At 43.4% G+C, this 18,655-nt stretch overlaps 1 protein-coding gene across 1 annotated transcript in view; it reads left to right on the plus strand.

Moving 5' to 3' along the window:
* The window catches only part of Sap-r (prosaposin), a 122,578-nt gene that overhangs the window by 44,442 nt on the left and 59,481 nt on the right, over window positions 1-18,655 (plus strand). Inside the window, exons 18-22 of the mRNA XM_055062983.2 lie at window positions 2,078-2,240; window positions 9,070-9,173; window positions 10,354-10,519; window positions 11,058-11,170; window positions 17,876-18,041. Coding sequence (XP_054918958.2) covers window positions 2,078-2,240; window positions 9,070-9,173; window positions 10,354-10,519; window positions 11,058-11,170; window positions 17,876-18,041 — 712 coding nt within the window. The remainder of the gene's footprint in view (window positions 1-2,077; window positions 2,241-9,069; window positions 9,174-10,353; window positions 10,520-11,057; window positions 11,171-17,875; window positions 18,042-18,655) is intronic.

The raw sequence follows: 18,655 nt of genomic DNA on the forward strand, positions 1-18,655 counted from the left end.
TAGATTTTTTGCAAAGCTTAATTCTGATGACTGAGCTTACCTTGTGCGCTAAATTGTGCTATGACAGGAGCATGCTAAGAAGCACACAATTGGGCACACGCTCGCAGGCTAGATTGAAACAAATGCAACGAATCACATTGGCTCCTGCATGGCCAGCAGTATATTCTGTTTGTTTAATAAAATTTTGAATGTTAAAAAAGTTTTGAACCTACCTATACTACTTATTTAGTTTTTGCGCGACAAGGGTGACTAAGAGGCCAGATTTTTGTTATTTACACTTGCATGAAGCTAACAGACAATAAGCCAAGGAAAGCATGGGAAATTTCTCGATTATTTTTTTGTTTTTGAAATGTAGAGATGGAACATGAATATTAAAAGCTAATATTCAACTGGTATTCTAAAATTTCGAATATGTGGACACCACTATACTTTGTTTCACAAGCTGTTTGCAGCATTGTGGAAGGTAGGGGCTGCTTAGCCAATCAGGATGGAGCGCATCAGAAAATTGTGCTATTGCGCGCCTGTCACTCCGTGATAATGACAAGTGGCTCCATCTATGTTAAACGAAGTGTACTAATATTTAGGTTGTTTATTTTCGTAGCAGGTGGTGCTGTTGTCTTTTTTTTTAAATCTTCTTTTTGTTTTGTTTTCTTTTTGGATTGGCAACACCTGTTCCAAAGGGACTGGCCCCATTTCTTTTTCTACACACAAGCAGCCAAAATTAATCTGGAGCCCTCCACTACGGCGTCTGCCATAGCTCACTGGAGACGTTCTCATTCTCACTTTCGCTGCTCTCGCTGCGAAAATACTGAATGATCTCGACTTGTGTGCGCACAAGAAATGACTCAAGTTATCCTATTAGAAGGGTTCACAATTCATCGTCCTCGTCGCAACTGAGATCAGCACCGCTGGTTGTTTCGTCTTCCAGGTTGATCACAACAGCAGGACCTTGGTCAACAGCATCGTCGATTATGTGGTCCAGTTTTCTCATCTCATCTTCCTGATTGAGAACATGCTCCACATAGCTCTTCCACTTTAGCCTACCCTGGCGTCACAGCTCCGCTATCTGGCTTGGGTACCGGCGGCGACACTGTACGATGTGTGTCGCTTCGATCATCAGTGCATTCCGAGACCGTTTCTTGTATCGGAAGCCGAGCTTCTTCAGCATCCTTTGCATCGTTGCTGTGGACACAGTCAGTAGCTTGTCGTGCTCTTTGAAATGCTGCACCACCTTGGTGAGAGTCGGAAGCTTCCCTCTCTGGAACCAGTTGTGCACCACCCTTCGCAACACGCTCGGCTCAAAATCGTCCAGTTTTCTTGTCCGCTCACCGCCTTTTCCACCACAACGCCTCTTTGGGGACAACACTCTGCCCGCCTTCTCCGTCTCAATTGTCCACTGGTAGAGCATTCGATCACTCACCTGGGCGAGTTTTGCAGTCCTCTTGATAAGTTAATTCAAGCTTGAACTGCCTCCGCACTCAACGCGAAGCCCTTCAAAAACGTTTAAAGCTATCTGCTTCGCCAGCTTGGGGAAAGAGCACACATTCAACGGACGGTACACAAAGGACACAACAGAATCGGGTGATGCCATGTTGCCAAATGACAGCGAATCACCACCTTGTAACAGGCCTCCGAAAAGCTGTGTTCGTGCGGGTCATTGCTATCAGTTTCCTGACTGATTGAAGGCGCTCTCTATACTTTAAAATTGTCACTCGAAACTGTTTAAAATTTTTGTGTTTAGTGTTTTAAATCTAGTCCTAAACTGCTCAAATATTTGACGGACTATTCGCTGTGCTCCTGCAGCCCTGATTGGGCAAGAGGCCCCTACCTTCCACAGCGCTGCAAACAGCTTGTGAAATGAAGTGTAGTTACTATTTAATGGCCATCTTGATACATGCCTGCAGTGGAAGATCTGGTATCATCACTAAGTTTTTTATTAGGTTGTAAAGTTATTTTGAAGTTTTCATATTTTTTCTTGCTTTCTGTCAAAGTAAAACGTAATGAATCATTTGAGCCCATTGCGTAGCCATGCTTGATTTTACTCAACCTTACAGTTCTGTGTACCTTTGTGTTGCAGGAAGACGTGAAGTTTGTCCTTGACCAAATTTGTGAGCTCTTCCCTGCAGAAACGGAAAAAAACTGTCGAAGCTTCGTTGACAAAAATGCAGAAGTGATCCTCAATTTTTTGGCCCATGATGTTGCCCCAGCCGTCATTTGCCATGAAATAACTCTTTGCATGTGTGAGTATTTGATGATAGGCTGTCTAGCATGACAGCAAAATACCACAATTTCATGTGCATTACTTGCCCTTGCTTGCAACCCACACCATCCTTTACAACTCCTGAAAAATGGAAAACAAAATATAGGTACGCGTACACAGTTTGCACAATTAACAGTATATAGTAGTGTTATAAAGCATTAAAAGCAACCTGGCAGAATTTTGGTGCAAAACGGGAGCCCTAGGAGCAAGCTTGTTTGGCATGTTCAAATGCTGTCACTGTTGCTTTCATTTGAAGCATCCTGTAGCTTCACGGTAACATGGAGTCCACTTACAGGTCGGGCCGTTTGCGATGTAACAGCTGATGCGTTGTTGTAGACCAGATATAACACACAGAGCGAGATGTGCACTCGAATGCAAATTGTAAAGGCCAGCGTCCCATTGCTAGCAATGACCTACTGCCTTCACTTTTTTTGTGGTAGGGTACACATGCATATCACTTAGAATGCAGCTGTGTGAAACAAGACGCTGGCTGAAGTGCAACTGCTGTGTGAAAGAACCTGAAGACATGCCAAGCAGTCTATTAAAATTGAGAGGCAAGACGAATGCAGAGTGGAAGGATGCACCCAGTGAACAAATGAAAAGTGAATGAGGCACTTTGCCTTTAAGCAGCGTTGCCACAAGCTTGGGCAGAAATGCATGCAGAATTCCGAAAAAATCTGTAGATGAGAATGTGCATACTATTTGTATAGTTTTTTGCAAATTTCTGTTAACTGTATGGAAAGCAGAGTGACGAGCAGTTGCTTGAATAACATTTATATTGTAGAAAAGCGTTGTGGCTATGGCCAGGCTAATGTTATTATACAAAGAATTAAGGGGTGGGTTCCACTGAGTTGCTCATGGAAGCACATGCTTACCACTCATGTTTGACCCCAGAAAAGGGCCATCTGCCTGCAAGCACTCGCGTGAAGTTGTACCAGGAAGCCTCAAAGCAGCTATGTACAGGTCTATTTGTCTCAAACGTGTGCATTTATAAATTTTCGCAAGCATTTATATAAAATAGATGTTGCAGAGGGAAGCAGCATCAGGATCAAACTACGCTAGCGTACACTGTTCTCATGTTGTCCGAATGGCTGTTAGTAGTTCGTTCGAGTGGCTGTTAGCGGGAGTTTTAACCGTCTATCTTTTGAGTAGAAAATCAAATTGGCTTAAGGAGAGCAGACACATTCTTCGTGAATGCCCTGGACGCCCTTATTTTAGCATGTAACTACTCAGAAAATGTGCATAAATGTGACTTGCCCTTGGAGATTTCAAAACTTCTCTGCACCACTTAGCTGTGACACCTGTGTGGTCCACGTAATCTTTTTTTTTTCGTGCCTATGGCATATTGTACTGTGGCCAGCAGCAACCAGCAAAGCATGCCAGGTTTGCATCTGCTGCGCTGTACATTAAGTGTGGGAAATGGTTTATGTGATGCACACTTGGGGCTCATTCACTCTGGCGACTCGCAGAGGTTGTGCGACCAAGTTGGTTGCAAATACCGCATAGACTCGTGTAAGCCCCGCACTCGTGTAAGGGCTGCACCTCCAACTTGGCGTCCCAAAATTTTGGAAAAAAAAAATTCCAACGCAGAAGCAATCGCATTCGGTGCTTCGATGCTGCGCGTGCACATCGGCAAATTTTTGTACAGTGTACTTTTCTCTTGCAGCTACTAGATGGCCAGAGGCAGGGTGTGCACAAGATCTGGGGTGTGCTCGAGTCGGCAGCTGTGCCGGCACCATTTTGACCAAAAGGTCTAGTCCTGTGCACAGGCCGCACCTCGTCAAAATTGTGAAAGAAAGTGCAGCCCTTCACTAGTCTATATGGTATTCTGGTAGTGCACTCAAGTCACAAAGTGACCACTTGCAAACAGTTGTAAATGGCCACTTTTGGTCGAAAAGCAACTGTTTTGGGTCAGTCGCCCACTGCTCGATTTTATGGCACGCTCACACCGAGAAACTTTCCATCATGCAAGGAACCGCGCGATAATCGGCGGCAAAATGGGTGAATTCAGACTGGATCTCTTGCCGCGTGAAATGCTTGTTGCTGCCCACCAGCTCACTAGATGCGCTGAAAATCGCCAGGTCACTTCTCATAGGTTTGTTCTGAATTCATGGTTAGTGCAAGAATGTTTCGTATGTGTCTATAAAACAGAAAAATGAAATACACTACACACAACAATTCCAGACATTAGATTATGTGGGCAAATACGGTAATGAACATCCGTAAAAATCTTGAATCGCACTTGCATGTCATTTGGCTTCGTGCCTCTTTAGCGTCACAAACACTCTTAACTGTAGCCTCTGTAGCTACAATGACGGTATGCTAGCCATCAATGTTGTGTTGGTCGAGCTCATAGCTACAGTGCATGTATGACTGTACTTCTGGTCTCGACTTTTCGCTATGTAGGGCAAGGCGTTGTTAGCGCTCGCTAGTTGCATTGCACTACACTTGTATATACACATTGGATAAACCGTGTTCTTACATTGCAGAGCAATTAATTTTACAATGGGCTGGAATGACCGCGTTCATTTTCTCCAATGCAACTGTGCAGAGGAAAAAAATGCTACATACTCATGGTGAAAGCCTGATTTGTCTCATAACAACATGGGAAACACATGTGCGTTTCTACAGCTATTTTAATGCACATAACGTCCATGTACTGCACAGTACACTCGTCCTGGAAACTTCTCTTCACACGAAGCATGGCACAGATGCGCAAAACACCAGCAAATATACTTGCAAACAATGGCATGACTGGCCATACCTGCACCATTTGCAAAATAGTTTACTGGATCTTTACAACTGAGAGCTGCGTCTGCCCCTATCCCCTCCGTCCTGTTCAAATCCCATGCTCTGATTGGCTTGCAACAAGTGAAGCTTTTTTTTCGGTGGTGAAAATCTGTCTCGAACTGATCAGTACAAGGAGGCCTTTTTTCTGTCATGTAGAATTTTCGGTTGCTGATGTGGTCGCCGACCAGGCAATTGTCCCGTGTGGACGGGGCATCACAGTCGCGCGACAGGAAAATTGTTCAGTGGGTGCTTTTTGGACAAAAACATACATTTGCGGCTGTTTGTGAGCGGTCGCTTTGCGACTTGATTGTACTAGAATATTTGCGACCTCTGCGAGTTGCCAGTGTGAATGAGCCTTTGGCGTGCTCCTGGTGGTCATGCGCCAGCGTGCCACAATTTGTGTCTGCAGTGCACGTGTGATAATAGGGTAGCCAGTAAGTTGTACAGGTTTGTGGCAAGACCATCACTGCTTTTTTCCGGCTATAAGAAAGCCTGTAAAATATGAAAAAAAAAAGACGTTACTGCACTCATGCGCAATCGTATTGTAGCACTCTCAACCGTGTTTTGCGCAAATGAGGCGTGCATGCAGACTGTGGTGAAGTGAGTGGCCGCCACTCCCAGCATTGGCTTGCCAGTGGAACAGCTCCTTCCACGACAGCATGTGAAAAGGACATGCTGCCATCTCTGATAAGCGATAGCCAAGTCACCGGAAGCCGTGTGCGCACTCCATTCACTCCTCTCGTCAGCGCTGTGTTCGTCTTCTTTCGTCACTATCCTGTTTTCTAGTGCTGTTTGCTCCAAGTTCAGTAATGTACCAACCAGCCCAATTCAACACTCTACTGAAGCACACATTTGTGCTGGGATTGTATTGTGTAACGGTTTGCTTTGGAATCGGTTCGCTCTCACGAACGCCATTGGTCGTCGCTTCTTTGTCGTCATCCCTGGTGGGCGTGACAACAAATTTTGTTGTCGTCATACAGGTTGTCAATCATCTGGAAAGGAACCCATCGTCTGCTACAAGAGGAACTGCAGAGAAGTGGTTCGCTCGAGGGTCGCGGGCGGTGGCGAGCATGATCTTGAGGGTTACTAGGGCGACCGTGGCCATCTGCTAGTCTCACGCTGGCCCGCGTGACGAGAGGGATGCTGATAGTGGCTTCTGTGGTTATGTTGCTGGCGAACGTTGGCCAAAGACAATAACATGACGAGAGGAAACGGTGTGACACATGACTTGAGCAAAGGCGAGACCTGAAGGCATTTTAGGTGCCCCAAAAACAGAATGCGATAAATTTGCGACGAGCTAGAATATTGCGGACCACAAGATTTCATAGCGTTGACACTGCGACGCAAGTGCTGTGCACGCTACGTTTTTTTTTTTTTTTTTTTTTTGCTACGGGTTGTTTTCAACAGTGCGTCTGCAATGTAGAAGCTATTGGGTTGTTGCAACCGTTAGTCAGTCGCATCATTACCGCCGTCGCTAGGGTCATTACGGTTGAGGGAAAACAAAAAGGGGTGTGAGATTTCTCTCCACACTGCAGAAGAAAAGCGCAGTCAAGAACGCTTCCTCTACTGCGCCAAGATTCTCGAAGTTGTGGGATGTGTGGATGGAACTCTCAGTCGCAATCGTCCACCCTAAGAAGCTCAGCCATAGCTAAACAAAATCCTATTAGAGCCGTGGCCTACACACAGATAACCGCTTTGATTGCTTAAATGGACCCTGAAACGATTTAGACGATTTTGTACAAACATACCGAGTCGTTAGAGTAGGTCCTTCTGATCATTAATTGACGCATCTAAGTGCTCCGCGTAAAGCGTGTAATTTATTATAAGGTTTTAAATATGTACATCGCTGCTGATCACAGCACATCGCTTGGCTGAATTTTAATCCACCTCTACCCATTTGACGTCATTTGCCTCTGTGGCATTAGTAGGGCGAGCTATCCGATTGACTGCCCAGGGCACGTCATCAATAATTTTTCCAACTTTATGGTGAACAAATGTTCATAATAGTTGGAATGTTAGTTAATTTGTTTCTATGAAAAGAAAGTAACAGAAAGACAATGAACAAGAACAATTTCTCACTACACTTAAGCACTTCCAGCACGCAGCAAGCGTCACCTGCTTGTGTTACAGTGTGCTCCATTTTGATGAGAGCTCCGCGATCAGAGTCCGTCTCAATCTTTTCGCGAGTAGCATGATTCGGCTTTGTTGCATTACGGGCTGTAAACGTAGCGACTGGGAATATGTCAAGCTGCGACATTGTGTCCCTCCGCAAGACAGCAGACGAGTGGACTGGCTGCAGCGCATCGGACTGCTGCTATCTGACCGGCACCAGGATTTGCGCATTTGCAGCCGTCACTTTACACCGGAGGATTATTACCGCAATAGCGTTTCGAGAGTCCGGTATTTGGGTAAACGCAAGCGCAAGGGGACGGGGCCTGGCCATTTGGCCGTGCCATTTCATGGGATGAGCAAAAGCACAAATGTGAATGGTCTGCCTGGTGCAGCCACCTGGTGGCACAGAGCTCAACTACACGCAGTAGCAATAACGAAATGTATTCTTCTTTGCTGCTGGTGTAAATTTTTCGCAGGAATGTAATCGTTAACACATTGTTTTTGTAAATGCTTAAAATGCTGTTCACTTGGTTAGAGCAATATTAGCACTTTGTTTGGCTGGTTAAGCTCTGTGAGAACAGGTGGCTGCACCATGCAGACTGATCAGCCTGCTCACATATGTCTACGCTAATGTTCCTTCATCAGCTTGAGTTTATGCCTCCAGCCATCCATCGAAACACCGAGGTCGCCTTTAGTTACCGGAATACCAGACACGTTTGGCGCTGTGACAGAATGCTCGCAAAGCACACTGCTTCGATAGCTGTTGCTTGGGGTCGAATTCCAAGCAGCTGGCGGAAAGTTTGGAGAAGCTTTGTGTGCTCGCTCCTAGAGAACTGGAAGTCAACGACGTGACGTGCCATCATGACGCAAAGCCAGTGAAGACGAAGCTTAGCCCCGATCACTTGGCGAACGAGTTGAGGAGAAAATGCATGTATATGGAGGAGCGTAACTTGTAATCGTCCGTCACTCTCTTAATATGAGACGCTTCACACAAATCGTGATGCGAATGATTAACTGTAGCTGTACCCTATGCGTCTACAAAATTTGTTTGACCGTTTCAAGGGCCCTTTAACATATGGCGCACCACCTAGCAGCAAAAAAATACATAAAGCAACGCAGATAAAATTAATCCACTAGCTGTCTGCGTTGGAAGCACAGTTATTACTGGAAATTAAATGTGCAAGTGTTGTGCACAAACCAATATTTTTTTTCCGAACTAGCAATGTCTGTCAATTATTATATTGTCCCCAATGTACAAACAAAGAACAAAAATGATGACGTGACCTTGCGACAGAACACCGCTCGTTCATTGATCTCCCTCGCGCCGCGATATTCCACTCTTTCTCCGAGTGACGTCACCTTGACGTAACAGCCAGACCGAACCAGTTCCAAAGCGAACCGTTGTAGAATACGGCCCCTGTTTGCTGGTGGAAGGCCTCTTTGTGAACCATGCTTGCATACTAAATATGGTACTCCTTGTTCAATCTGTTATAATTGAGGCGTTGACGAAAGCTCATCTGGTGAGGGAAGAACCTGGCTTTTCTTTTATTCTTTTTTTTGTGTTGGTGAGAGTATGTTTTTCTTCAGCCTTATTCAGTCTGTATTTTGTGGTGTGTGACGGTAATCTACCAACTGTAGAGATTAAATGCTTTATAATTGCATCTTGACTTGAAAGAGAAAGAAAAGACGTTTGCAGGGTTTTAGTTATACGGAGCATTATAGCAAGCTTTATTTTTGCCCTGCCAGACCAGGGAGTAGATTTTAAATGCTATATAATAGATAGGAAAACTGGAAATCCAGCCAGTTGTATTGCTGCTTTAAAAAGCTTTAGTTTGAGGTGTGATCTCTAGGTTATTTTGTACAAAAATCGGCCTAGTCATCTCTGCAATATTTTTCTTTTTTGGTAGCACTGCCCCCGAAAGCTGGGGCTGTTTTGGACTCGCCAGATTGCGAATACTGCAAGATAACTGTTGAATTCTTCTATGATGAGCTCAAGAAGAAAGAAACTGAGGTTTGTGGCTCTGTCTTTTTTTCATGTTACACTTAAATTTCATCAACAGTGTTGCAATACTACATTCTATGAATCCAGTTTTATGCTTGTGCATTAAAAGTTTCTTTAAGAGAGATGTGCATCCTTTTGTTTGAGTACTTTCTGCCTTAACTTGCTGAGAACAATTTTAATGCTTGATATTAGCTGCCTATAATGCCCAGTTGAGCTAGGACATGATGTGCTTTTTCATTTTCTTTGCTACAAGGCACAATTTTGCACGTAGAAATGATTTGTGCCTTGGAAGAATCATGACACTTGGCTGTTATTTCTGTATTCTGCTGATAGCTATAGCATTGAGAAGTGCTCATATGAAAAAGAGCCCGCAGTTGTCGGAATACACTGTCCTGTAGACACCTCATCTTGCTGTGAACCGTCTGAATGCATCTAAATGTCTGTCATATCGTACTGAGGCTGCACGCAAGTTCGAGGTGAATTGCATGTACAACAGCACAAGTAAAGATAACAATATATCCTGGCATTGGGGTGGAAGTAGTTGCGTGGAAATAATTTTGTAATATTAACCTGCAGCTGAAAGGCAAGCAAGGGCACCAAAGTACTGTTCATTATAATAGACACGGCAGTTCCAAGGTTGCCACTTGCTGATCACACGTGCTTGGATAAATTAGCAGAGCGGAAATAGTGTACAGTGCTCATTGCATAAGGACAGTAAAGGCTGCATTAGTGAATACTACTAGTTGGTCATTCCAAATGGGTAGCTGATATCCGCATCACAGCTGTTTATGTTAGTGGAGGAACTTGGAGCATGAAATGCCATATATACATATTTTTTTATTACAAGTAGCGATGCAAAAATTTGCATAAGCTTAACTTTGTTTTACTTCATTTGACACTGTGTTTTTGTCGCATGTGGCTCGTACATAGCCCAAATGCCAGCTGCACTTGTCGTCCTTTCACCTTCGTGGCATGCATAAGGCAAATCTTGAAGCTGTTACTGATATATAACTGCACCTGGGCATTAATATTTCTGCTCTTGGGGATTTCTCATTGGTGTTTCGTGGAATGAGCTACCTTATTGGTACCAAGCAGCTTTGGCACCAGGCTTACAAGTGTGCACCTCCAAATTTGAATTAAAAGTATATGCATAGTACACAGTGCTATGTTCTGCTGTGAATCTGTACAGGAAGAAGTCAAGCGGATAGTTGAGAAACTTTGTCAGTTGTTCCCAAGCAGCAGCAGGGACAAGTGCATCAGCACGATCAACACCTACGTGGATATGGTCATATCCCTCGTCCTTCAGGAGTTCACCCCTGAGCAGATCTGTCAGCAACTGGGCTTCTGTGCCTCAAGTGAGTGGGATGTCACTGCACCTTTATTTGTAGTTTGTTGACAAATTCCTTGTGCCTGCAGGTTGGTTGGTTGGTAGCTTTGTGGAGTTGGCAGCAGGATGATACTTGTAAGACTCTTTTGCAGCCACATTCTATTTTGTCAGTCGAACATGAAAAGGTAGATCAATATTTAAATATTAGCTAGCTGCAAAAAAAAAAGGGGGGGGGGGGCCTGCATAGAGGTAGGCCTATGCAGTATCTTTTGCTTGTGGTACATACCAACAATAGTATCACTACAAGTACAAATGTCTGGTTTTTACCAAGTCAGTGATTTTTCTTTTTAATGCGACCCATTTAAGTTTTACAGTTCTCGTGAAATGGACCAGTAGCGGACTGTTCATGAAATAGACCGCTAGATTTCAAACTGCATGTTGAGGCTGCAAAGTAAAAAAAAAAAAAATTGCAACACCTGGGTTTTCGAACTTTACCTCACGATAGTGCATTATTATGGTGTTGGTACTCTATTAATACATCCCTTTTGTGCATGTTACAATTCCAGCAAATGTATCCATGCCAGTTGTTCCACCCAAGAAAGTCTCAGATGACACATGTGACCTATGTATGGTTGTGGCCAAGTTTGTCTATGACAAAGTGAAGGACGAGAGAACTGAGGTTTGTTTTTCCATTTTTTGCAATGCATATGCTTTTGTTGTCGGTATCATGGTACATTCTCACCAAAGTTCAGCTGATACAGTTAGGCCCCCTTTACCAACAAACGTGAATGTGCCTTAAAACTCCTTACAAATAAATGTGCATTTTTCTTGACTTTCTTGAAAACTGGGGTTGAGGGAAACTTTTGAGCTTTCAAAGCAACAAACTCCACATTGTGGTTATGCCATGGACACTGTCTGTTGGGAAACAATCCCAGATTATTTTCTTTTGGGAGTGTTGCTAAACCACTGCAATGTGGCGTGTCCACAGCCACCAACAATAGGCTTGTTTAAATCACCATTGCCATTGGGGATCTAGCCAAAACCAGATCAAGTGACCAAGCCAGGCCACCATTTTGTTGTTTTGCTTGCTGGTTTACATTGCCGCCATCGTGGCTCCATTTTTGTGCCCTAGGCTCTAGAAAGGCCTGGCAGAAAGTAAGTTTCAGCCATTTGGCATTAACATGACAAATATTTTGACTGGTGTCGGACACTACTAACCATCATGCCAGAAAGCATATGAAGTCATTGCAATGGGAAAATCAACTTTGCTGCAAGAAATTACAGCTAAGAAGGAGTTTTCAGTGTATGTGTATGAATAAGTTTGTTTCTCCCTCTCTGAATATTGGCCTTCAGCATCCTTGAAATCGATAAAACTTATTCTTGGGTGAGTTGGTTGATATCTATTGAATGGATGGAAACAACTTTATTTAAAGAAGAGGACAGGACACCACGGGCACCCGTTGTGTCCCGTCCTCTTTGTCAGTGTTTCTTTGCGCTACAATGGCTTCAATCCTTGAAAGCCTTTAATTGTCTTTGTAAATTGGCCCAAATGTTCTGTACAAGCCCTGACTCTGTTTTTCATCATAAATAATTTCTTTGCTGCCATTTAAAGCTTTTTGCTTTGCACATTCAGCCTGCCATTTCTTTTTTTAATCTACAGATGGTTTTTGTTGAAAAGTGATGCTCTCATCAGAGCATGGTATTGCCATATTATATATTTATGACGTGCATCTTTGTTCAGCCTAATTCGGTGCATGTTATTCTACTCCTGGCACTTCAGCTCACATGTTCCTTATGGGCTTGCACACGTTCTCCCCTTTTGTCTCCCTCAAAAAGTGTCTTCTCTGCTTTCTTTTTCTAGGTATACTTGAATGTGGTGTGAAATACATTCTGTGAAAAGGGACAGAAAAAAGAAGACAGGGAAGTGCCAAACTACCAACTGTTTACTGACAGCCTCTGAAACACACGGAAAAAAAGATCACTTCCGCGTGTGCGCAGAGAGCCAAGGTGTGACGTAGAACAGCATGTTCATGATAGCATATATTGAAGAGAGAACATGTCTGCAGAATACAATACGATAGATGTATCGCTAACACAATCAGACCCTTTCTTTTTAATATAGAATGCTTCCAACAACTTCCTGGCAGTTTGTTCCCTACTTTTGCCAGGAATCCAAACTTGTTTAAAGCATGGTGTACAATGACAGGCTTTACAGTGTGCAGGAAAATGCACATTGTCACACTTACCAATACAATTAGCATGCTCCCTCAGTCTCGGTTGTCATTAATACAATGTGCTGTTTGTCCAGCGTAGGACTTGCCGCTATCTGAGGCTGTCGGTAAACAGTTTGTAGTTTGGCGCTTCACTGTCTTCTTTTAAAGCAAAGCTTTCTTTGCCTCTTCCTTGGACTTTCCCACTGCTGCTGCTGCTGTCTGGCACACCACGTTGGGGGGTGGTTCAGAGCGTGTGTATACATGACAGGAGCGAAACAGAAAGGAAAGATGCAAGAAACTTGCGAGAAATTCGTTTAGACCCCACCACATCGAATTTGCACAATGCTCTCTGGAGCTCCCTGCATGTTGCCACATTAGCCTTTCGACAGCTGTAATTACCCGTTACCCCTCTCAAAAGCATTGCAGAAACTTCAGCACTTCCCTTTCTACTAACGTGCGAGTCCAGAGGGGACGTAGATAGAACTGTAGAGAGGAGCAAGGGAAGGAGGCAGTTCCCATACAAGGAGAGGGCGGGGGGAGGGGGGGGGTGACGTGAGAAGGCAAGGGAACCCTACTACCATACGACAACGGTTGCAAGGAAACTGGATAAGCTTAAGTTCAAGGTACGATACAGTACATACCCGCTATATCTGAAAGATAAACACCATGCAAATATGTCAAGCGGACAAACTACGCAGGGCGTGAAGAAGCAGAGCCAGATTAATTAAAGCACGCCGCAGGTCCAGTCGACACTGGTCAACCGTCAAATCAACACTTCTGTGCCCGCTGCAGTAGCTTTGCAGCTATGGCATTGCTAGAGGTCACAGATTTGATCCCTACTGCGACAACTGCATTTCGACGTGGGCGGAATAGAAAATGCATGTGCACTTGGAATTTGGGACATGTTAAGAGGGAGCTTTAGCTCGGGTGCTCCTATCAAAATACATGTAAAAGGAGAATTCGTTTTTCTCGGCAACCACTGCACCAAATTTGACAGGGTTTGTTGCATTTAAAAGAAAAACTTAACATCTAGTTATTGTTGTTTTCGAATTTTTGATTTAGGTCGTCAATTTTTTACTAAGAATTGGCAAAAATTGCTAATTTTCAGAAAACGAAGCTATCAAGTTTACAACTCCGGCAACTCAGCAATGAAAAATGACATCACAATTCGGTGACTTGCATCTCATAGTACACCTAAAGCGGACAAAGTTGATATGTCACACATGAATCTAAAAAAATTAAGTAATATAGAAATACAGCTTTTGCAGAACCCTTGTACACAACGTAATAAATTCACGTAATATAAAATGACATACCAAATTTGTCTGCTTTGAATGATCTAATGGATGCCGTTTACAGAACCGCGATATTTGTTCTTGATGCAGAGCTATTAGTTTGTATACTTCGTGCTTCTATTATTTTCAAACTTCTGAATTTTTGAAGATTTTTTTAAACAAAATTCAAGCCCTAAATCAAAATTCCGCTTCCAACAGTCACTAGAATATAACTTTCTCTCTCAAATGCAACAAATTTAATTAAAATTGGTCCATCGGTTATCTCAGAAAAACGTTTTGCCTTTTTACATGTATTTGAATAGGCTGTGTCGGAGTTGGGCCCGAGCTAAAGCTTCTTCTTAATGAATATCATGGCATCAAAATTAATTCAGAGACCGCCACTGCGTGCCTCATAATTGGATTGTGGTTTTGGCACATAGAGCCTCATAATCCAATTCAAGTTTAATATTTCTGCCACAATGCAATGTGCCATGTGAGGTAATGACAATGCTCAACCCTCTCAGAGGTTATGAAATATGGCACACAACGCCTCAAGTAAACACCTGTCCCTGTGTGTTCTGTGTACTATGCAGACAAACAGCAGTGGTGCATGCAAGGTATTGTTTAACATCAACTAGCCACTCTTATGTTAGACTAAACGTTGAAGAAATTAAGCTTTTGCTGTCAATATCACCGCTAATTATCATAAATCACAGGAACCAGCACAGAAAGCTTCGCTTACATCGATTCCCACAGTGCGTGGGATCTGCGTAATTTTTTTTCTGTCCCTTTTCACAAACTGTATTTCGTGCCACATTCAAATATACCTAGGAAATCTAAGCACCAACTTGCCCATCAAGTTCTTTTGGTCTTCTCTGCTTGCCTGCCTTCTTGGGTTTTTCCATCTGCCACTTGTATACATTTGTTGAGTACACCCATGACCCCTCCTAAAATGCTGCATGGATTGACAAGGAAAAAGGAATTTCAGCATGTTAGCATACCTCTAAGTTCTTGCAGTATTCATTACACGTTGCAGACACTTGGAAAGGCTGCACTCATTTCAACTTAAACAGTTCTTGCAGTGTGCTGCAACTACTTTGAATTTTTAGGGTTGGCAGTGTCCATTGTAAGGATTGGGTGTCATAGTCACGAAGTCGGGCATCATACAAAGGATCACGACCGACAACCGCGAGCCTTCGAAAAGTGATGATTGGTTTTCGTGCAGTTACGCCGACAAAACCAGTCATCGTGTGACAGTCCACTGAACGAATACATTGCACCGTAACATGAGTACCACAATGCCTGTGCTTGTATTTATATTTAGTCGTGTTCAGTAGGAATCCAAAGATGCTTGTGAAGTTGAAATGCACGAACTTTAGCACTTGCCGGCTGTCCACATCAAGTTTGAGCCGAGGTTGATTCCGCTCGGCGGAGGTTAGCCACAGTGTAGCAGCCAAGTTCATGTATTTGCCAGCGTTAGACCTGCACTGAATATATGCAATACAACGATAGGAGCTGCTCTTATAGTTCAGTTTTGACCGTAGTGGCTGTAGCTCTTTAAAAGGGTGATACTAGTGCGTGCAGAGTGTTTCTACGACACAAGTACAGTGCATTTGTTTACATAGGCATGTACAAGGGGGGCCACTGATTGCTGTTCACTTCACGTACAGTGGAAACCGCACACTGCTGACATGAGCTAATGACAAAATGCGGCAAAGCATACAGGTGAGTGCATATGAGAGGCGTCTTGTCACACTGAGACAAGCAGATATGAGTGTCCCGGACACTTTGAAAACTGACTGGGTGGTCATATATAATATGGGGAGGGCAGTTATTGCTGATTTTGATAGCTGGGTCTCACTTTTCGTGCTCTTCATCAGGCATATAGTTTGTGTGTTCACCTGCCATGGTTGCTTAGTGGCTATGGTGTTTTAGCTGCTAAGCACGAGGTCGCGGGATCAAATCCCAGCCATTGCAGCCGCATTTCCCCACTATGGCGGGCCTCATAATTAGATAGTGGTTTTGGCACATAATACCCGATAATTTAATTTAATAGTTTGTGTGTTTGATAGCATATTGATAGAAAAAACTCTGCACACATAAGTACTCGTTTAGAGAGTGTGTAGCTTTCAAGTGAAAATGCTGATGCCTGCTGTACTCCCATGACAACTAAGCAAGGTTGTTGTTTATGCTCCAGTATGGAAGGGGCCATCACTTGTTGCCTGTTTGGCATAAGAGGCAAACTGTGCTTCTTGGTAGCTAAAAAATTTGTCAGTATGACCATACACACAGATCTACCACTCTATGTAGTCGCATTTCGTTCATGGAAGGGCCAGTGAGTGTGATCGGCAGCCTTCGGTCAAGAACGGTGACGTATAATTGTTGTCACCGCGCTGTGTCAACCGCTTCCCACTTTTTTTGTGTGTGTTGACTATGCTAACAGTGCTTCACTTGAGGTCAGTATGGCTAGGACTGAACTATAAAAGCAGGTTCATTCGTCCAACTTGCTTATCATGTAGTTCAGCTCCGCTGGTAGTGCACGAACTCATTTGCTTTGCCAGGCCTAATTAAGCTGTGCTGAAAGAGATCAATACGATCTCAAACTCTGATGTGGACAGCCGGCAAGGGCTGGAAATCATGCATTTCAACTTGGGATGTACGTTTCAACTTGGTTTGAACATCAATAAATATATGTATAAAAGCGCAGTTGATGCAACATTTGCGTTGTCCGTGCGATGTTTTCACTCAGCCGATGAGCAGATTTGTTTTGTCGGTGTCATCGGCATAAAAGCCTGTTGTGCTATGATGACTCACTGTTGTCGGTCATGTCATCATCATCCTAGTGTGATAATATAGGTCTCCCATTGACACATTCTCTGAACTAGTCGGCACGCACATCATCTGCTCCATGAACTGCCCGTGCTGTACAATATGTTTCCGGTGCTCGCCTCTAGGGTACAGCGCATGCACACTCGAAGCTTGCAAAAGGCAGTTTAGCAGCCTTTTGAATGTCGTCGGCTTGAGCAGCTTGCTGTATACACACACAACTCTTTTTTTTGGCAGTTAGCCCACACCTTGAATAATGCATGCCTCTGAAGATGGCTTCACAGTGAGGTCACGGGCAAGTTGTTTGTGGATAATATAGATGTGCCAACTTGTAAGAATGCCAAACTTGTCAGCATCTCAGTACCCACGTTGACTGAATTGAATGTTGTGCGGCATCAGTGCCACAATTACCCCAGCATCCGCTTTTCTGCAAATACACCAAACGTAACGCCATGCAAAGTAAACTCGAGAGGTTGCAGTAATCTGAAAATTCTGCTTCACATTTTGTGTGCTTTCCTTAGTGATCATTATGGGCCTAGGTACTTTCAACTGTGAGATTTCTACTGTGCAACAGAAAAGGGCATATTTAAATGGTATATTGGTTTTCAATACCTTTAGCACAACTGGTCTCTCAATGGGAGCCTGTTATAATCTATTTTCGGTGCTAAAATAGTGACTGCGAAAGAAGAACCTTGAAGAACACATCAAAAGGAGTTTATGCTGTAAGTCTCTTGAGGAAAGTTAGTATTATGTGCCAGTTTAGACATTGCATAAAAATAAAGGAAGATTCTTGCTATAAACTAAATTTAATTTTTGCTCGTACATTATTTGACCATGTATTAGTGTTCTATAGATGTGTTTTTAACTCCATTTCTTACGCAAATCTCCCATCTTGCCATGTTTCTTTTTAATTAAACTGATATTTTCCATTCCAGTTTGTTTATTGGAATCAAAAGAGCACTTCGAGCATATAGGCAGGGGCATCAAATAGTACAGTACTTTCTGTTATTTAATTAATGATGACAAAGCTTTTCCCTTTGCCAACCATTGGCTTTGGATTGTTCTTTTCAGGAGAAGGTGAAGGAAGCACTGGACCAGGTGTGCACTATGCTGCCTGGCTCACTGGCGCAGAAGTGTGTTGATATGGTCAACACCTATTATGACATGCTGGTCAACCTCCTCCTCCAGGAACTTGTCCCTGACCAAGTGTGCAAAGAACTCGGTCTTTGCCCCTCCAGTGAGTGTCGCCCACTAACGATGATAGCCATTTAGGACATTTTAGGCTTTTCTTATAGTACGACTCTCCTACAGGCACTTTCAAACTGTCATTACAGGCAGCCCTGTGACATTACTTTGACTGTAAATCACTTTGTTTCAAAGGATTCTTTGTATGGTCCTGACTTCAATTCAAAGTGAATTGCGCAAATTTGCGTGTGTAAACTAAAGTTATTCAGTCTCAAAATCAAAGCATCTATTTTCGCATTTCACTCGTCCAGTGATGTCATAAGTTGCTTCCATTGACAGCTACATTTTCATGACCGGAAGCTTGCATATTAAGGTGGCCACGTCACCGCAGTCAGTGCCCACACTATTTGATTACGCCTTTTTGGAGCACGTGCCATTGTTAGTGATTGCATGGGTGGGTCAGGTGAGACCTGAGCAGGATTTGCTGCTCTCAGCTTCCTGAGATCAGGAAAGAAAGGGTGGACAGGTGCTAGGAAAATTGAGGTTGATTTTGAGGTTGATCAAATTGCTTTTAATGCACAGAAGTAAAAATAAGAACAGTAAGTTTGGAAGAAGTAAGAAGGAGTGTCCAGAAAAAAGGGAAGTACCACATAGTACTCTTGTGTA

Source organism: Dermacentor andersoni, chromosome 1 (genome assembly GCF_023375885.2).
Source record: "Dermacentor andersoni chromosome 1, qqDerAnde1_hic_scaffold, whole genome shotgun sequence".
Taxonomy (NCBI): domain Eukaryota; kingdom Metazoa; phylum Arthropoda; class Arachnida; order Ixodida; family Ixodidae; genus Dermacentor; species Dermacentor andersoni.